This window comes from Brassica rapa, chromosome A07 (genome assembly GCF_000309985.2).
Source record: "Brassica rapa cultivar Chiifu-401-42 chromosome A07, CAAS_Brap_v3.01, whole genome shotgun sequence".
NCBI classification, from domain to species: Eukaryota; Viridiplantae; Streptophyta; class Magnoliopsida; order Brassicales; family Brassicaceae; genus Brassica; species Brassica rapa.
This window is the reverse complement of record NC_024801.2, coordinates 21,143,090-21,163,687: the sequence shown is the minus strand read 5'-3', so window position 1 is coordinate 21,163,687 and position 20,598 is coordinate 21,143,090. Positions and strand designations below refer to the sequence as shown.

Below are 20,598 nucleotides of genomic sequence, written 5' to 3'. Positions count from 1 at the left end.
TTTAGTAAAAACTAAAAACAATTTAAAATAATAATAATGACATTTGTCGGTGTGAATGAGCTGTACGCGTATCTTCTCCTTCAGCTTCTGGATCGAGCGAAGCATTTTCTTCCGACAATGTATTTTTAATTAAGACAATGCTTCCGCATTATTGGGTTTAGTTTCTTTTTTTAATTAGGGTTCTTCAGATCGAATATCCTCTCTCTCTCTCTCTCTCTCTCTCTCCCACCATCGAATCATGCTAAAGATCTGATCTTTCCTCAGATCCGTAAGTACACAGTTAGAGAGAGAAAGCTACAAAGACTGTCTTTTTTCAGACAAAAAAAGAAACAGACTTTAATGGTCTTCGCAACTCTCTAACTGAAAATCCAAACGAGAAAATGGGTTCGCCGGCGCACAAAAGACCCTCCGGAAGCGGCGGCGGCGGAGGACTCCCGACGTCAACATCACAAAACGGCGGAGGAGGAAGAGGCGGTCGCGGCGTGCTGCCACGTGGCAGACAGATGCAGAAGACGTTCAACAACATCAAGATCACGATCCTCTGCGGGTTCGTCACCATCCTCGTCCTACGCGGCACAATCGGCGTCGGTAACCTCGGGAGCTCGAGCGCCGACGCTGTTAACCAGAACATCATCGAGGAGACTAACCGGATCCTAGCCGAGATCCGGTCCGATTCGGATCCAACCGACTTGGAAGGCCCTCAAGAAACAGAGATGAGTACCAACGAGACGTACGCTCTAGGGCCTAAGATCACGGATTGGGATAGTCAGCGAAAGGTATGGCTCGACAAGAACCCTGAGTTTCCTAGTACTGTCAATGGCAAAGCTCGGATCTTGTTGTTAACAGGGTCTCCTCCTAAGCCCTGTGATAATCCTATTGGTGATCATTACCTCTTGAAGTCTGTGAAGAACAAGATTGATTACTGTAGGCTCCACGGGATTGAGATTGTTTATAACATGGCTCATCTGGATAAGGAGCTTGCTGGGTATTGGGCCAAGTTGCCTATGATTAGGAGGTTGATGCTGTCTCATCCTGAAGTTGAGTGGATCTGGTGGATGGATAGTGATGCTTTGTTCACTGACATACTGTTTCAGATCCCGTTGGTTAGGTACGAGAAGCATAACCTGGTGATCCATGGTTATCCGGATTTGTTGTTTGATCAGAAGTCGTGGATTGCGTTGAACACTGGTAGCTTTTTGCTGAGGAATTGTCAGTGGTCGTTGGATTTGTTGGATGCTTGGGCTCCTATGGGACCTAAAGGACCGATCCGCGATGAGGCTGGGAAGGTGCTGACGGCTTATCTTAAAGGAAGACCGGCTTTCGAGGCGGATGATCAGTCGGCTTTGATCTATCTCCTGCTTTCTCAGAAAGATACATGGATGGAGAAAGTGTTTGTGGAGAATCAGTACTACTTGCACGGGTTTTGGGAAGGTTTGGTGGATAAGTATGAGGAGATGATGGAGAAGTATCACCCGGGGTTAGGTGATGAGAGGTGGCCGTTTGTGACCCATTTCGTTGGGTGTAAACCGTGTGGTAGCTACGCTGATTACGCGGTCGAGAGGTGTTTGAAGAGCATGGAGAGGGCTTTTAACTTTGCAGACAATCAAGTGCTGAAGCTGTATGGTTTTGGACATAGGGGACTGTTGAGCCCCAAGATTAAGAGGATCAGGAATGAGACGGTTACTCCGTTGGAGTTTGTAGACAAGTTTGATATCCGCAGAACAACGCAAGTGGAAACCAAACCACAGAACTAGAGGAGCTCTTCATGGACACGTATAGGTAATATATATGACACTTACAAATGCAAAGCAAAATTTGTTTGCCTGTACTTGCTACTTCATTGTTTCTTCTTCTGCTTTTTTTTGTTTTCGTTTGTTGTTGTTTGCAAGAATATTTTAGTTGCAAAATTCTTTTTTTCCATAGATGTTTTTTGTTGTGTTTTCTTCAGTCTAATATACTTTGTCATTGCTCGTGACTACTGTATTCAAGTCTGACATATGAACCTGTTGAAAGAAAGTTAGAGAATACATGATTAGACTGTGGAATCAGGATAACCGTTACATTACAAGTTTGTTATAAGCACCAAAACCAACAGTTTTAGCTTAATGTGGTTAAAGCGAGTAACAGTTACGCGCCACCTCCTTACTTTAAACCGTTAAAATCTAAATTTTAGACGCAGCCATAGGTCTACGATGACGTCTATCTTACGGCATCTTTCGTCTGCGACTTCATCTAGACCAGTGATCAACAAATTTGATTCCTTTCTTCTACTTCATTACCATACGAACTCGCTTAAGTCCAATCACACCTTGAAGCATTATCTTGAATCAGGAGAGCCAATCAAAGCTCTCTTAAACTTCAAACAACGATACAGAGAAAGCCCTCGTTTCATAGACAGTTTCTCTGTCTTGTTCGCCATTAAAGCTTCATCGTCAGCTCATAAAGGTCACTCCTTTATGGGCCAACAGATCCACGCTCTTGTAAGGAAACTTGGGTTTCATAGCATAATCCAAATTCAGACATCCCTTGTCGGGTTTTACTCAACCGCAGGTGATATCTCTAGTGCACGCCAGATGTTCGACGAAACGCCTGAGAAACGAAACGTAGTCTTGTGGACGGCTATGATTACAGCTTACGCTGAGAATGACAAAAGTGTGCAAGCTCTTGAGATGTTTCGACTAATGGAAGAGGAAAGAATTGAGCTTGATGAAGTGATTGTGACTGTGGCTTTATCGGCTTGTGCTGATCTCGGTGCGGTGCAGATGGGAGAAAGGATTTATTCGCAGAGCATCAAGAGGAAACGAAGATTGGGTATGGATTTAACTCTGAGAAACTCACTTCTCAACATGTATGTAAAAGCTGGGGATGTTGAGAAAGCGAGGAGAGTCTTTGATGAAACAGTGAGAAAAGATGTGACTACTTACACGTCTATGATCGTGGGGTATGCTTTAAACGGTCAAGCTCAAGAATCATTGGAACTCTTCAAGAAAATGAAGAGACAAGATTCATCTGTGTCTCCGAACGATGTGACTTTCATTGGCGTCTTGATGGCTTGTAGTCACGGTGGTTTAGTGGAAGAAGGGAAACGACATTTCAGGAGCATGGTTGAGGATTACAATCTGAAACCTAGAGAAGCTCACTTCGGATGTATGGTGGATTTGCTTTGTCGTTCAGGGCGTTTGAAGGATGCTCATGAGTTCATAAGTCAGATGCCTGTAAAGCCAAACGCGGTGATTTGGAGAACCTTGCTTGGTGCTTGCAGTCTTCAGGGGAATGTTGAGCTCGGGGAAGAAGCTCAGAGACGGATCTTTGAGTTGGATAGTGATCATGTTGGGGATTATGTTGCGCTGTCGAATATCTACGCGGCGAAAGGAATGTGGGATGAGAAAGTGAGAATGAGGGATCGTGTGAGGAAGAGAAGGGAGCCTGGGAAAAGCTGGATTGAGATGGGAAACATTATCGCTGAGTTTGTTTCAGGGGGTGGTGATGATGATGGGAAGCTAATGGTGGGAGAGATTAGTGAGGTTTTGAGGTGTTTAGTTGCTTGTATGACAAGTTATGATTCTGATGTGGGGAATTTTGACTCCAGTTGTTGAGGTATAAAAGTGTGCTATGTATTGATTGAAATTGTTATGTTTCAAGTGAATCTCAATGTTCTTTTTCCAGTATATATTCATCAAATCCCATTCACTTCAACTAAGAAATTTTGGTCCCCTTACTTGTTCACCATTGTTGAATCTAAATTTTAATATAACTTTAATTCATCTGACCCGGGTCATGTCTTCTTTTTATTTGATTAGTAAATTATTCTTGTTCTTTGCTCACTTGTAGGTTGAGCTGAGCTTACACAAGAGATTTGGCTGGTGCTGTGGCAGGCAGAGCTGCATAGTATGGAGTCCTCCGTGGGCCTGCACTTGGCAGCTGTAGCTGGAGCTTTTCTCAGTGTTGGAGGCTTCTCGTGCCTACTGGTGGTATTTAGAGCTATCAGGATCAAGGGGTCCATCATCTATGGTTAGTCTTAAAATAAATCTGAGCAATCTTACACGTTTGTCAAGTATATAGGAATTAGGTTTTGGAGTTTTTCTACTGACTTTAGTGTCGAGATGGAGAAGGTTTTTGAGAGAGAAGAGTTTGGTGAAAGATATAATGACATAGCTTTGACATGTTACTGGTGGACCATCACAGTTATGGAGTGACATAATGGCTTAGTCATTTATTTGACTTTTGTTTTGTTTTGTTTTGGATACAGGCTGATTTTGTAGAGCAACTCTTTCGTGAGAGACTAGTAGATGAACAACTTATGTCGAGAATGTTAAATACACACCACTCGCAGGTTCTATTTTATCTGATCTCATCTGCGTGTGTATAGTTTGAAACTGTTCTCAGAAATTCCACTATTGAGAGGACATTAAAAAGAACTACTGCTATATTATGTGAACATGATTGCAGACTTCTCAAGTATTTGAAGGGAATTTTATACACTTACGTTCCTTTGTCGTCTATGAGTAGTTTTTTCTACTTTTTGCAGTTAAGAATTTCTGATGTAAGCTATGAAGAGCGGGATGATGTTTATGATGAATTGAAACGCAGAGGCTTATCAGGTGACTCGTTAAGGAAACTACCATGCTATAATGTCAAGTGAGATGACCAAGAGGCAGATCAAACTTTCTGTTCCATTCGTTGATACCAACTGATCAAACTTCTTAAAATGGCCCTTTGTTCATCTCACACCATTTGAATATTACAGGACATGAAGACAGGTGAAATCACACAAAGCTTACCGAGATGCGATCACACGTTTCACCTGGTTTGTGTTGATAAATGGCTCTTCAGACAGGCCGTTAGAGAATGCATCATTGTGGAGATTTATTAATTTCAATCTCTATTTATTAATATTGCAACTTAAGCATCTCCATAGGTTTCTACTTTTGAATGTATACTATTGTAGACATGAATAATAACTAACACCTACAGATATGTTGAAAAATATAGAGAACTTGATCAAGTTATGCATTCATACATTAAGTTGATTCTTAATATACCTTACGTGTCTATTGGGAAAATCTGAAACTCATGACCTCACAACACCTAGTACAGAAAATAATACTACTCATCTCTTAATTTTTACAGCCATGGGACCTTGGCGTTTGGGAGCAGGGCTCCATTGACCTTGCTCTCGTACAAAAAGAGTCATGATCAGTCCCGTTCAATACCCATGGCTTCAACCCTCCAAGACCATGAGCTACCTCCACAAGTGAGGACCAGGGGCTTGTGACCATCAGCACATCAGAACAACTTAGAAGGTAAATCTCAGTCCACTCTCTCCTGCTCTCCATGTTCCTCTGAGTTTTCTGGTATTCCTTGCGGCTAGGCCTGTGAACACTGAGTATCTCTCCCGTCACCGTCGGGTTTTCCCAGTACACGTCTCTGATACTCTCAAAGTACCCTGGAGAAGAAGAAGATGAGATGAACACTGCCTTTGATTTTCGGCTTATAACTTGGCTTGAAGGGAGATGTCTCTCTTTGTCTACTTCAGGAAGCAGCTCATGTCTAACCCCACAAGCTAGAATCTGTTCTACTAAACGCTGAAACTGATCATTGCTAGTATCAGAGACCTCAATATGGATTCCTATTCTTTTATCAGCTCTAGCAAGATAAGCGTGATAGTATCGTGTGATGAGACCCCAGACTACATTAGTTGGGTGAAAGAGATGCTGACCCAAGAAGTAAAAAACCGTTTCTTTAACCGGGAAGAGCTTTTCAAGTTCCTGCTCAAATGAAGAGATGGAGAAGAGTGATGGGACAAAGTAACCATCTGCTTTCATGATCAACCACGGTGTCTCGTTAAACAAAGCTTGACTCTCCAGCTTTTGTTGGTCACTGGAATCAAGAACAAGATGGTGAAGAAGAGACTGTTGTTCATTGAGCGGAAACTCTGAGGGAAGAAACCAAGAAGTGGATGGAAACGGCTCGCAGAAAAGATCAGCCATCTCAGCTCCTTGTTCCACTAGTAAAACTCTGTCGGTTAAGAGAGCATAAAGAAAAGCTGAAGCTAGACTGAGCATCCTACTTCCAAGCTCGCCGTCAGAGTTCAACCATATCACATAACTACAACCAGAGACTCCACCATCAGACTTATCTCCCAACTTGAGTTTGTCAAATGTTGAGTTATAGAAAGTAGTAAACGGTCCACACCGTCTATGAAGATCTTGGTATCTATTGAATCTAGATTCCAGGTAAGAAGATTGCTTAAAAGTCGATTCCTTTCGATATAAACTCGCCTCATACCTGCTCAAGCATGATTCTTTATCGAAACCAGGGACAAGATTGTCCTTCTTCTCGCTTAACCCACCGTCTGATTCACTAGCTGAAACTCATAAAGCCACCAAAGAGTGTTTACTAAATGCAACATTCTTGCAAAGAAGTGAGAGTGAGAATCAAAGCTTTTTACCTTGGTGGAATCTGAGCTGAAGAACCCTAGAAGCTGCAACACTCTCCACAACATCATCAGAAGGTGGGTCTCTGAGTACCACCGACAGAGAAAACATAACCGAAGCAACCAGAAGAACAGCAAGAAGCAGACCCATCGATTTCATGGAGCTCAAACTTGGTTTCACTGCATCCGCTTGGCTAGACCCGGTTCGAGTGTCTGGGTTGGTCACGGGTTCACCCGCATCGGAGCTCTTCTTGCCCCGCTTCATATGGTGAGACAGAGAGAAAGACGTGAGGTGAAAACCGGGTTGGAGTTTAAAGTGAGTAGCAAGACTTGAAAACAGCGTTGGTGGTGGAGTGTGGAGTGTGGAGTGAAGACAGAGATCGGATGAAGTCATCATGTGATGTGTTTCAGAGAACAGAGATAAACAATGAGTACGTGGCAGAGACAACGACAAGCTTTTGCTACGATTTTACTGAGCATTACCATCTAAAATTGGGACAAGTCTCATATACTTGATATCTTGTTTATTTGCATCATCTAAAATTTTAATTGTCTTGTTTCGTGATTTTCAATTAGGCTAACACAGTTTTACAATTAATATGGGGAGAAAATCTAGATTTCCTGGTCAGAGAATTTGTGCAAGCTAGAAATTAATATTTTAAAAGATTAGATGTATATGTTGTACACTTGCAGATATATCATTTTAATCCATGTTATACGTTGATGGATGGATACAATGGTTGAAGGTGTTAGAAAACGTAAATGATCAGTGATCTATTGAACCATCATTTCCGATACCGTATGAGTAAGGATAAAACATAGAAAAAATCACGTAGTGATTACATAGTTAGATTGCATAGTTAGTAGTCTTTATACCTCATAATTAACACATCATCGTCGGATTGAGATCCACGAGCTAAGTGAACCGGGGTAAAAACTACATTAGTCGTGAAAGAAAAAAACTTCATTAGTTGTAATAGCTAGTTGAAGACGTTAGAAGAGTGTGGAGAACTTTAACTTACACGCTATAAATAACTATGAAATGTTATCTAATGTAAACAACGTATATAAACAACTCTTTTTGAACACCCTTATATAAACAACTATGAAGGTAATTTATAACAGAAAATGTCGAGCGTGGATGACAAGTTCCTCTCCCTAGCTTTCGATGGTTTGTGATTTTTAACGCGGGCGAAAACTCATATTTGAGATAGCATATAATTTATCTTTTGTGGAAACCTAATTAATCATTCCTTCTTTCTCATCCATACATATACACTGTTTGGTTTTAATTGGTAGAATCACTCCCGGTTAATAGGATAACTCCCGGTTACATTTCTAATAACAAATAACATTAGATTATATAATTTCAAAAAGTTTAACAAAAACAAGTACTCCTATTTTTCTTAAATATTATGTTAAACAGTTAGTTTAACTTCCAAGTAAGTGAAGAAACTACTACTCCCTCTGTTGCCGAAAATAAAATTTTCTAAAGTGTTCACGTTTATTAAGAATTTAATAAATGTTTATAATTTAATTTTTTTTCCTTTATTATACATTTTCCAATAACTTTTCACCAGTGAAATTTAATACATTCAAATATTTTCATTTAATGTTTCTTAAACATATAAAAAGTATCTTAAACATATAAAAAATTTATCTTTGTGGAACAAATAAAAAATCTAAAACATCTTGCTCCGGAACAGAGGGAGTGCTATTTTTACGATAAAGAAAAGTACGATCTTGTTTAAGTGTTTAATCTCATCCGATCTGCTTTAATATCTCATTTAATTTCACTGACGGATTATATGGAAAAAGGCCGTAGTATCATTGAACATTGATAGTGAAACGTAATAAGTTATTACCTTACGCGTTTACACATGATGGGTGCCAATCTCCTTGCAGGTTACGTCAGTAATTTAAATATCTGGGACCGGAAAAGTTTAAAATACTTTGTTGCTATGTGAGAATTTTCAACTTTATTACAATAAGAAACAAAAAAGAATCCATCTGTTTTTCAAATCCTGTGTTAGGAAACAAGTTATTTAAGCACCTGGGAAATGTAATTAATAAACATGTACCATTTCATTTTAACCAATGTTCGTGTGGGAGTTTGAAACAATATTTTTTGCTTTTCTTCTTTTTTCTAGTCTATGAAATAGAGATTTTCAGGGGACTTGGATTGACTCTGACTTGTAGAAGACTTTGATTTAATGGTTAAAAGGTTTAATGCTTTAATATTAGGTTGAAAGTTCAGTTTGAACATAATTGTTTGATGTAGTTTATGCAGATTGATTGATGTAAAAATTTAGTGAAATCAAGTAGAGCTTTCCATTGTAGGTTTGAGTATTACAAAGACTGTCCATCGGTGTTAAAGAAAAAAACAAAAAACAAAGACTGTCCATCATAAATGTAATAAATACTCCCTCCGTTTTTTAATATAAGTCGTTTTAGAGAAACTTTTTTGTTCCAAATTATATGTCGTTTTCGGTTTTCTATGTAAAATTTATTAATAATTAATGTTGTATGACCAATGGTAATATATCTTCTATTTTTCTATTGGTTGAATTGTGGTTAGGTAAATAATTAATGATGTTTTTGTTTAGAAAATATAAGAAATTAATGGTTTTCTTAATCTACGTGCATAGCTGTAAAACGACTTATATTAAAAAACGGAGGGAGTATAGTTAATCGTGAATATGTGTGCTGTGAACACCCGACCAGGGCTGGTTCTGAGATTTTAAAGGTTGTAGATAATTTAGGAAATATTTCAATAAAAACTTTTTTATTATAAATTTGGGAAAGATTTAGTAAATATATCAACGATTTAGTAAATATATTAGAAAAAGACGATTTGATAAATATTTCAATAAAAAAAATTTCGGGACGTAGAAAATTTAGTAAATATATCAGAAATATTTGATTTGTCTATGTAAGTTCTGATAAAAAAAAACTGAGACGAATGTTTTATTTGGCTTTGCCAAATACCGGCCATGCACCAGACCATGATATCAATTTTTCTGTAAACATATTAAGATAAATCGCTTTTTCTGTAGGCATATTAAGATAAGTCACTTTTTTATAAAGTTGTTTATTATCATTTTATGATAACATGACTTTTTTATAAAGTTGTTTATTATCATTTTATGATAACATGTAGCTGAGTTTAATCGTATGAAATGGATTTATATCAAATATTTCTGATATATGATAAAACTCAAAGAATAAGCACCCTGAATTTTTAGATACTCAAACGTAATTATTCAATATATTTTCTCTATTTCACAAAAGTGTCGCTTAGACATATTTTAAGTGGGTTAAAAATGATTAAAATGATTGGCATATTCTTAGTTATTGTAAAGTTATTTAAATTGAAAATGATTTAACTAAACATATATTGATTATTTTAAAGGTAAGAAAAAGATCTAACAATTAAAATCACCATATCACTTTTTCATAACAAAAAAAAAGGTAGAATGACATTAAATATCCTACAACCCATACAATAAGTAAATTTAGACCTTCAAAAACCTAGATAATAAATAAATTCCGATTTTTTTTTAAAATACATATATAAAACAGACTCAAAGGAAATTATTTATAAAGATTTAAACGCTCACAGTCATGACCATCTCATTTTATTATTGTTGGTATTGGAGCAGTAGCGGATGAAGAATTATTCTTTTTTTGGAGTCAGATCATACATAAACTTTAAAAATATAGCTAAAAATACTTCACTCATAATACTTGATGTCATGACTAAAAGCACACAAATTAAAAAAATTACTTTAAAAAAAAAATATTATTAAAATATAATTTATAACTAATTGAACCAATCATAAAAAAACAGTAAAATACTATTGGTTGAACAGTTTTCAAGAAAGTTAAAGTAAACATTGAACATTGAAATGTCCAAACATCAAATAATTTGAAACATCAAAAACCTTCTAAAACATAACGTATTAAAAAACAGAAAGATTAATATTTAGTAGAGGAAAATAATTAAAATTTGGATATATCATATAATTTTGAAATTTTCATGGTGGCAAGTGCCACCTCCTTGGTTAGTGTACATCTGCCAGTGACTGCGAGTATGTGTTTAAGTATGGCACCGTGACGCAATATCATCTGACGGTATATGTATTTGAGTTTGTTTTATAGTTTCATTGGGTAATTAAAAGCCCTGTTTGTGACAAAAAAAAAATTTAAAAGCCCTGTTAAAAGCAAGAATTGCTCAACGTATGCACTGGTTAACATATTATTTTGTCAAAATTTACCAAAAAAGAAATATTATTTTGTCAATAGTAGGTTATGGACTACGTAAAATGAAAAACTATAAACTACTAAACTAGAGGTGATGTAATTGGTTGTATACGCCAATATAAAATCCTACATAATATGGTTGAGTCACTCAGAAATGCATGTCATCCCTAACAATATAAACATGATATATTAAAAATGATATCGCAACAAAGAATTAGCATTTGAGTATAAAAATCACAGAGAAAAAAGTACACAATTATAAGCATAAGTGTCCAAGAGAAATGCGCGTTTTAGAAACGCGGATTCGAGAGCTACACAGACTAGTAGAGTTTGTAGACTAAACAACCATCGTGAATTGAATTCAGTCACATCTCACATAAAGATATGAGTCAGAAGAAACCGTGTGGCCCACGAATATTAACGTTTAATTCCGACAAATAAACACATTTACCATCCGAATATATACGCAAACAAAATATTAAAACAATACTAAAATTTTACTACACAATGATGGTCTAATGGTAGACGAGTTTTGGTCTGTTAAGTAATTTGAATTCAAAGATATTTCATTAGATTTTAAATCGAGGTAGGAATAACATCATGCTCATTGATATTTTTCCTTGTGCATTTCATAAAAGAACAAGTCATCACTTTCAGCAACGTTAATGGTTTTGTCTGAAAGAAATGAAGCGAGTATCGAGCACACAAAAGACAGAATTCCATATTCGTATTATTAAAATAGTGTATAATTAGTTTTAAAAAAAACTAAAGATCATATAAAATCTACGAACCACGTCGATACAAAATCCAAGAAAAAGAGGTTCACAAATCAAGTGAGGACTCGAAAGAGGGTCAGTGTATATTTTGGCAGTGAAGGGACCATTTTTCATTCTTGACATTTTCTTTTATTTTGCCATTTTAAAAATTATGAAATTATAATCAAAATTAAAAACAAAATGTGAATGTAATAAATTCATTTTTTGGAATAGTTGCCGCCGCACACCTCACAAAAGAAAGGTTAAAGGTTAACTAGCCCGTAGCCACACATATTATGCTGTTTTCAATAGTTTGTTACTGTTATTAGTTCTTTATTTTATTTTTGAAAAGAAAAGAAAAGTGTTACTGTTATTAGTTATGCTATCTTCATAATGGTAGCATATTTAATATTCCTTCTGTTTTTCAATTTTCATTGACAAATGTTTTTGAGAAAAAAATATATTTCTAAATGTTTCATATTTTTCAGTTTTCAAATTAAGTTATTGGTTTAAATAGAGATTAAATAGAAGAATCATTACTAACATTTTCTATAAATTTATAAAATCTGAAAGCAGCTATTACTGTAAACAAATGGAGTACTTACCAAATGTGTGTGCATTCACTCGGACGTACTTTATTCCCTGTCGTGCTTGAGCAACTAAACAAGTGAATAGTATGGTATAAAACATAAGAGACAAGTTCCTTTGAAATTTAGTTGTAAATGTAATAAAATGGTAAATGGTTGTTTCTACAAGTTTTGAATTTTGTAAAAATAAGCTGATTTGTCTACCAAGGTGTAAATTGTACACAACAAATAATAGACATGTCACACGTGATAATTTTGGAATATCAATATCGAAGTTATTTATACAATTCAGAAAATTTGGTCGAGAACTATAAAAGATTTTGTAAAGGAGATAACCATCGTCATGACCCCTTCAAGTCTAGCTGAAAATTTCCATATTTGAAGGTCTCAATGCATATGAATCTATTATGGGGATCCAACATGGCAACATATGGCAAGACCCAAGAACTATCAAAATGACACACATGAGTAATGGATCGGTGAGGAGCTTTGTCCTCAGAAGTTTCCCACCTAGTCACTTCATTCTCCTCTCGTGTATTTGCTATCTCCAAGCTTCTTCTTCTAGCCTAGTCCACTCAAAAGTGTTCACAAAGCTTCTGAGGATAGGCAAGAGAGCTTTGACTTGTCTAGTAGACGGACATTTGAAGATTGCAGGACTAGTGGTTTTCGCACCTAAGGTAAACCATGTCTACCAATCTGTCGATAAGATAAATTATGGCATTCGCCAAATACCCGTCAAACATTTTAAAACGAAAACAAAAGGTGATGCCATAAATACCCGTCAAACATTTTAAAACGAAAACAAAAGGTGAAATCGGAATAGACTATAAGAAATCATGAGAATTTGGTTAGCAGCATGGTATACCTATACTTCTGTTTGGTGAAAACAACAAAACAATGATAAAATTTTAGAGAGATGGAAAAAACCAAATGAATGAGCTATGTGAAAACGGATTAACGAACATACGCATGGTCTAAGGTTTTGTACCATGTCAGTAGTCGGGTACATAACTACATATATGGACTCCGGTTCTGCGAGCACAACAACTTTCTTTTCATAGTTTAACAATAATTTGCATAGCTATATTTTATCAGTTTCTAGAAGTATAAAGTTAAACTTGGATAAGTGTAATGTTTAGCAAATTTTTATTTCATGTATCTCGAACCTCTAAAGATAAATTCAGTGAGTTACATAGTCTGGATGCTGATATCACGAACAAAACCTTTATGATGCTAGGTCGGCTTTGCTTTTCTGAGGCTATTAGACAGATAACCGTCAAATTATGTTTCGTACCAATATGTTTTTTTTTTTTGCTGTAACCAAGTGTTTTGGGATACAACTGTAAACATGATTTTATAAAATCATTATGAATTCCTTTATTGAGGGGTAAATCTTATGCAAATAAATATAGATATATGGTAGTCTTGGAATATCAGTTTGGTGTTTGATCAAAAAAAAAAAAGGAATATCAGTTTGGTGTTTGCAAAGACTTTTGATATCAAAGTCAATAACAAAGATCAGAAAACTAAAGTATGGTATTAACCGACTTGTGGAAAATAAAGTACAAGTGGTTTAGACGGTATCGCTCAAAATTGAAAGACAATATCAACCCCCAAAATATTTATATTAGTCGTCCTTCACACATATTCAAAAAAAGTCGTCCTTCACACATATTCAAAGATGTATTAGCAAACGATGGGGAAATTGCAGGACGAGTAAAAGATAATCAAAGGCAGTTCTGTCCTAAATAAATAATCAAAATAAACTAAGCAATTTGTTAATCTATTAAATTTTCAGGTACAGAGATAGGCTGATCGGAATTTAGAACATCTCTAAAATTTTCAGGTAAAGTTTTACTCTAATGTATTATTCCAGTTTCTACTCCAAAAATAAATATTTTAAAATAATTCTATTTATTTAATTAATAATTGTTACAAACACCTTTGACTTACAAAAAAAATTATAAATTAACCGTTAATATCTTATGTTTATAAAACATCCACACAATATAATTTATTTAAATTAAACATTTTTATCAGAAGTACAATAAATCATAAATATATATAAGATAAAATATTTTGGTTCAATAATACGTATTAGAATATTTTTTCTCACAAATATTCTACTGAAGCATTTCATAATGAATAATGAGTTTTTATCCATGAATTTTTAATTGGGAAAGAAATATTTTAAAATTGGACATTTTCATTATTTGGACAATACGACAGTTCCAAAAATGATTGACCAGATTATTAAATCACTTATTTTATGTTATATTTATTTTATATTTTTATGTTTAGTTTGCTATTTTATTATTTTATGCAATTTTTATGTAAAATTATTAAATAATCTCTTATGGAATATCATATTTATTTTTGTATTATTTTAAAATATTATTTAGGTATGAAATAATAATATTCAAGATTTAAAGGATCATGCTATAAATAAAAAAAAAATGAGGAACCTAGCGTTATTCTTTGGGAATAATGATTTGCATCACGTGCTTTGAATGCGCTATATGTGTGAGTTAACCTCTTGGAAAAATCATGTTTACATATTCCGAATACTTATACTAATTGAAAACAACATATCAACGAGTGATAAAATTGAAAAAGATATTTCAGCATCAAGATAAAAATATATGTATTCAACAGCTGAAAATAATTTTAAAAGAGCAAAAGCAAAAATGAGGGACTATTATATATATACATAGACTCACTCTAGAAAAGACCATTCTACTTCTATATTAAGCGAGAGTGTCAAAGAGCCTCACATATATATTTAAAGTCTCTTGAATAAATAAATAAATAGTAAGAGTAATCAATAATTCACTTGTTCTCAAGCTCAGTCATCACCATCATCATCTTACTTCACGTTGGGCTAGAATTGACCTGAGAGAAGTGATACGTGACGGGATCTGATTAGTTTACCGGAAATAAAATGGGGAGGACGACTTGGTACGACGACGAGGGTTTGAAAAAAGGAGAGTGGACGGCGGAAGAAGACAGGATGCTCGTCGCTTACATCAACGAATACGGTCTTGGGGACTGGCGTGCTATGCCTAAGAGAGCCGGTATAAATCTATACTTACACTCTATACATATGCATACATTGTGTACGGACCACATATGTTTGTGTCTCTTTCAAAGCTAGGATCTCTAAATTCCAGTTTCTATCGGACCGGAGATTTTCTTTTGAGTATGTTTTGATTATTTTTTGTTGGTTCTAAATTTTCTCAATCATTGATCATATTCCATCGTCTGAAGAGATTTTTTTATCAGCTATCCATTTCACTAGAGTAAGAGATTATCAACAAAAATCCATATATACATATATTTTAAAAGATTTTTGTGACAAAAAGAAACATATTTGGAAATATATATATATATACGGATTTTATTATTTTAAAATATATAGAGATTTTTAAAAGTTTTCTATTCTTTTTGGAGTGTATTATTAGTGTGTGAGAGAGAGAGCACATGAAATTTAATTCACCGTAAAGATGTTTGTAAACCATTTTACAAAATTATTGTGTAGATGAGATTTATTAGATTATTATATTGATAAACTTGTTGGACCTTCAACCAGATTGGGTCGATGTGATGATATATCACCCATAATGCAATATGTGAACCCATGAAAGCCATTTCACAAAAAAAAAAAAGGAACCCATGAAAGCCAAGTATTATCCTGATTACTTTTATCATGATATATTATTATTATTATTCAGTCTTCAAGAGTGTAAAGTAATAGATATTAGAAATATTTATAGCCTAATTTACAAAATCAGAAAGTTTATGTGATTGCGTTTTCTCCTTTTTGTCTGATGGATGAAAAAGTTTATATTTTTCTTTTGTAAGTTCTTTGTTTGCCACTATATTAAAGTAATAATCTCCCCTCATTTTCTGATATATATTATTTTCTTTCTCAAAATGAAAAAAGGTCTGCAAAGATGTGGAAAGAGTTGTAGATTAAGGTGGTTAAATTATTTGAGGCCGGGAATTAAAAGAGGCAAGTTCACTCCTCAGGAGGAAGAAGATATCATCAAATTTCATTCCCTTCTTGGTAACAGGTGATTAAATCCTCTATATATTAATCATAGATCATTACAATATATTTTTGTATCTATGTGTCATGACTATGATAATTTTTAAATTTTTTAGAAAATAAGTTGGTAAACTAACTATCAAATTGATTAATAATATACAAAAAAATATTTTCAATTACTTCCGTAAATAAAAGCTACGGAATTATCTAATATGATTAATTTTAAAATTTTCATTGAAAAATTATTGAGATCTAATATTTTAGTTTTGAAATTTGCATTCAAAAATCTCACATTAAAAGTTTTTTGATTAACGGTTAAAATATTTGTTACAGCAAATATACAAATGTTAATAAAATTATATGAGTAGGAAGTGTCAACCATAAATATTTTTATTAAAACATATTATATATATATATATATGTAAATATCACTAAAGTTTAATTATATACCATATAATGTAAATAAAATAATTTTTTTGATTTCTTTATCAAAAATATGATTTTAAATATAAAAAAATATTGGTTCTGATTTATGTGTTTACTCTAATATATATACTTTTATGTATACAAATTATTTTTTAAATAGGTGGTTTTTAATATGTTATTTGATCATGACAATCACAAAAATACACTTCTTCAAATTGAAGTGATTTTTAATATTGGAAGCACTATATATATCTTTTCATTCAGATTAAATAATTTAGTCTTGATTTTTATTTTAAAAAGCTTTTACTGAAATATCATGTCAAGATTTCAATCACCTCTTTTTGAGTTTGTTCGAAGAATGAGAAATTTGATCATTTGTCTAAAATTTATTTCTTCCTAATACCCTATATCTAGCTATTATAATAGCAAGAATAAGATATTTAAACTATTTATTATAAGTTATATGGTTTATCATTTAATAAATCAAACAGTCCTTAGTTTATACATAGTTTACATATGCTAGAATGATAAATATATATATTTTATCGTTATACTGTTAAGTAACTAAATCTTAAAAAAATTTGGTTAATAAAATAAGTAATTTGTTTTGTTTTTATAGAATTAGATGCTTTTTATACAGAACTGATGAATATATACTAGTCAGACATTTATATTTCGAGTCTGCACTTATATTTTATAACTGCTTGATATATTAGATTTGAACACTAACCTGTGAATAGAATTTGTCGGTAATTTTCTTCAAAAATTTGATTCTTGGATATGTATCTGGTGTGGAACTAATTTTCATAGATGTCCATCTTTTTAAATTAACACTAATGTAATTTACCGAATTCACAACATAAGTTAAAAAAAGAAACTAAACTCATATTAGTGAAATATAAATGAGAACGAAATCACAATTTTATAGAGGTAGAAAATGAAATCACTTGTGGAGAATCAAAAGTAAAAAAATCGAGAGCAGAAAACTTAGTTCTCTTTAGTCATTTTATAATTGAGGTTGTCAATCTGGTTTTGGTGATTTATGTTAGCCGTAAAACTTAATTTTTTTGTGCATATAAAGTCTTAAAAATAATTAAAATGAGCGGTAATACGTTAATTCTTCAACAACAATGATACATTGATTTAAGAGATCAACATTTGTATTCGTCATTTTACAATCGATGCGTGCGGATTATCATCTAATTTGTGATTAAATGCAAACCAGTGCACATTAATCTTGCCACATTAAATAAATCAATAATCATGTTATATTCATAATTAAACTGATGATTATGCATAAAATTTATTTTGCTTAACATAATTTTTTTTTGTGAAAATAATTATGCATATTACATAAGGTGGGCAGCAATAGCAAAGGAAATGCCAAACAGAACAGACAATGACATAAAGAATCATTGGAACTCATGTCTTAAGAAAAGACTCGTTAGAAGTGGAATCGATCCCATGACCCATGAGCCTGTCGTCAACGTGAAAGCTAATTCCTCCTCAACGACGTCCTCTCCAACACTGACCCCTTCTTCTTCTACTACTTCTTCCTCATTTTCCTCAACAAGCTCCGCACGTCTACTTAACAGGCTTGCTACGGGAATCTCCTCAAGAAAACAGGGATTCGATAGGATCAAGAATGTGATATTATCAGAACCAAGACAAGCCGTTAAAGAAGATGCCTTGATGATAAGCAGCAAGGAAGAGGAGGAGGAAGTTGATGGTTGTTTCATAGAGAGTGATGATAATCTTATCAGTACGACGTCGTTATATGAGTTGCTTTCCGAGCCTTACGATATGTACCAATCTGATTTCGGTCTTGAGGTTGATGACCAATTTGACCTTTTCCTCGAAATTCCCACTCTTGGACAAGATTTATCTTGAATCTCTTTCTTTTGGTATCAGTGACGAATGAGAGAAAGAGACTCCTGAAAAAAACCAAGTGCCTTTAGTAGTTTATTACTATAAATGACATGCATGGTCAATAATTCTGAGTTTGGACTGTCTCTTTTTTTGTTCGATTACCTCTCTCTATCTCTTGCACATGCTTACAGCCCTACATGCCTATCTGAGGAGGGATTTCATGCCATTTGAATGAAAGAAGCCTATGTAGTACTATATTACTTTATTGACTGTTTTATCAAAATGGTGTGTTGTTGAAACTTTATTATTATGTGTAGACTGTACATGATCCCAAACACATTTTTTGAAAACGATAATATCATGTGAATCTATCAAAATATCAAACATCTAAACACCAGATCTCATTTGAGTTTCATGGTTAAAATATGCTACTTCAATAATCTAAAAGTTTAAAGTGTAAAATGGGTGTCCTATTGAACGTATATATTATGTTACATCACTTGACTATAGCCATGTTAAATCTGAAATTGAACTAAGCATATTTTTATTTACTGCTTTTACTTAATCGTGTTTAACGTCTTGCGAAAACTCTATTAAACATTTTCACTGTGATTGTATGCTTCCAATAAAAAGTTAAGCTACGACAAAGGGGGTAATCATTTTCATTTTCATATGATTCAATGTATAGGTTCTTGCATGTTCTGCTTGAATCTTTGAGCTCTGTGTTTTGGTGTTGACACAATTTATGCCAGACTACAAGTACTGCTAAATAGTTTCCACTTCTTTGATACGCTAATTGCGGAAAATCTTTATAACGCATGTGGCAAATTTATCATCGTGGGACTAGCTTCCGCGTCGCTGGTCCATACTTGTTTGGATTATTTAATAATTAATACATTTTACCAAACTTCGTGTGATCATTTTTCTGTAGACTTAAATGTTATATAGTCTAAACATTGAATCCTGAACAAGAAGAGTAAGTAAGAGGACAAGAAGAAAACACTGTTTAAAAAAATCTTATGATTGAAGATCTGAATTATCTGTAGACATGGGGAATATAATTATTTGTGCTCATTTTCTTGCATTCAGTTTTCCAATTAATAGTTTTGTAATCTCAAATTATTTGATGTGGGCTCTACAATGTCATATCTGGTTTCACATCCTTTCGTAATAGTTGCGACCTAATTTTATTCCCTTGAAATTTTGTTATTTTCAAGCCAAATGTTCTTTTTCGTTTTTTTTCTTAGAAAACTTTTCGATTTTTCTACCCTTTTTCTTCTGGTTCAGCTGAAAAAGGCTGAGGTTAGAAATCACAAAACAGATCAACCCGATACGTCTCGTCGTACTATTCTGACAGTCTCGGTTCATGTTTATAGACGTGGAAGATTCGCTATCTATACAAATCCAATTGTCATGTCCAGAAATCTTTGAAACGAGCTCATACATTGGCTTACACTGCCAGTTAATGGGCCGGGCCTTATAGTAGTTATCATATCTTTGTTCTTATATATAACAAACCAACAAATTAAATGAGAAAATTATCCTTTAAATCACGAATTTTTCAAATTTGGTTATAAAAAACATGATTTTTTTCTTGGACCATCTAAAGCATCAATTTATCTTGACTACCAATTTAAAACTTCAAGTTAATTTGACTAAACTAATTTTAAAATGTCGTTACTTTGGTTAACAGATTGAATAGATGAAGTTAATCTCCGTTTATAATCTATGTTAAACCAAAACGACGTCGTTTTGTAAATTAGAAAACCCCCAATTCTCAAAACTTAAATCCCTAATTCTCTCAAAATCGAAATCGAAAAGCACAAACTCTCCAACCTTTGTCTCGATTTCATGATGAATTCATCTTCAAAGGATTGTAAATTAGAAAGTTTGTGCTTAGTCAAATTAGCTTGAGGTTTTAAGTTGCTAGTCAAGATAAGTTAGTGCTTTAAATGATACAATAAAAAGTTCATGATTTTTTCAACCAAATTTAAAAGTTCGTGATTTAAATGACAATTTTTCCAATTTAAAAATCACACCAACTATAATAGAGCGTCCATGATATTCTTTTCTCCTCTGTTTCTTGATTTCATTCTTTATCTTGCAATCGATGTGTGCTTTGACTCCAGGGTATGGCTCGTATCCAATAACAATCCATTGTGATTATCACTTGTACTTTCATCAAGAGGCTTTGAAGAATGGGTTTGGATGAAT

At 33.8% G+C, this 20,598-nt stretch overlaps 4 protein-coding genes and 1 pseudogene across 6 annotated transcripts; 4 read left to right on the top strand and 1 right to left on the bottom strand.

The window, feature by feature from the left end:
• The first annotated feature begins 105 nt into the window (after positions 1–105).
• On the top strand, positions 106–1,978 carry LOC103830701 (probable xyloglucan 6-xylosyltransferase 5). The gene has a single exon (XM_009106515.3). It carries the CDS (start codon positions 381–383, stop codon positions 1,752–1,754), a length of 1,374 nt encoding a protein of 457 aa, XP_009104763.2. The 5' UTR covers positions 106–380; the 3' UTR covers positions 1,755–1,978.
• Positions 1,979–2,134: 156 nt separating this feature from the next.
• On the top strand, positions 2,135–5,005 carry LOC103830702 (putative pentatricopeptide repeat-containing protein At1g74400). 3 transcript variants are annotated; one of them, XM_018653200.2, is made up of 5 exons: positions 2,135–3,597; positions 3,832–4,011; positions 4,250–4,333; positions 4,529–4,601; positions 4,748–5,005. In XM_018653200.2, the coding sequence occupies exon 1, from the start codon at positions 2,193–2,195 to the stop codon at positions 3,594–3,596; it is 1,404 nt and encodes a 467-aa protein (XP_018508716.1). In that variant the 5' UTR covers positions 2,135–2,192; the 3' UTR covers position 3,597; positions 3,832–4,011; positions 4,250–4,333; positions 4,529–4,601; positions 4,748–5,005. The 3 variants fall into 3 exon arrangements, with proteins under 3 accessions (XP_018508716.1, XP_018508715.1, XP_009104764.1); XM_018653199.2 differs by having other exon boundaries at positions 4,529–4,638; XM_009106516.3 differs by having other exon boundaries at positions 4,529–5,005.
• LOC103831443 lies at positions 3,778–5,005 on the top strand (annotated as a pseudogene).
• On the bottom strand, positions 4,980–8,717 carry LOC103830703 (fucosyltransferase 3). Its single transcript, XM_009106517.3, has 2 exons — positions 6,452–8,717; positions 4,980–6,367 (listed from the first exon to the last, which is right to left on the bottom strand). Exons 1-2 carry the CDS (start codon positions 6,831–6,833, stop codon positions 5,118–5,120), a joined length of 1,632 nt encoding a protein of 543 aa, XP_009104765.1. The 5' UTR covers positions 6,834–8,717; the 3' UTR covers positions 4,980–5,117.
• A 5,756-nt stretch (positions 8,718–14,473) lies between these two features.
• Positions 14,474–18,688, top strand: LOC103830700 (transcription factor MYB106). Its single transcript, XM_009106514.3, has 3 exons — positions 14,474–15,115; positions 15,985–16,114; positions 17,874–18,688. The coding sequence occupies exons 1-3, from the start codon at positions 14,983–14,985 to the stop codon at positions 18,403–18,405; spliced, it is 795 nt and encodes a 264-aa protein (XP_009104762.1). The 5' UTR covers positions 14,474–14,982; the 3' UTR covers positions 18,406–18,688.
• Positions 18,689–20,598: the final 1,910 nt, after the last annotated feature.

What these genes read in the sequence shown, in the direction of transcription:
- LOC103830701 (XM_009106515.3), top strand. Translation starts at nt 381, where the DNA reads ATGGGTTCGCCGGCGCACAAAAGACCCTCCGGAAGCGGCGGCGGCGGA.
- LOC103830702 (XM_018653200.2), top strand. Translation starts at nt 2,193, where the DNA reads ATGACGTCTATCTTACGGCATCTTTCGTCTGCGACTTCATCTAGACCA.
- LOC103830703 (XM_009106517.3), bottom strand. Translation starts at nt 6,833, where the DNA reads ATGATGACTTCATCCGATCTCTGTCTTCACTCCACACTCCACACTCCA. An exon ending in TCAGCTCAGATTCCACCAAG is followed by an intron (nt 6,368 to 6,451) that starts GTAAAAAGCTTT and finishes TATGAGTTTCAG; the next exon opens with CTAGTGAATCAGACGGTGGG.
- LOC103830700 (XM_009106514.3), top strand. Translation starts at nt 14,983, where the DNA reads ATGGGGAGGACGACTTGGTACGACGACGAGGGTTTGAAAAAAGGAGAG. An exon ending in TGCTATGCCTAAGAGAGCCG is followed by an intron (nt 15,116 to 15,984) that starts GTATAAATCTAT and finishes AAATGAAAAAAG; the next exon opens with GTCTGCAAAGATGTGGAAAG. An exon ending in CATTCCCTTCTTGGTAACAG is followed by an intron (nt 16,115 to 17,873) that starts GTGATTAAATCC and finishes ATATTACATAAG; the next exon opens with GTGGGCAGCAATAGCAAAGG.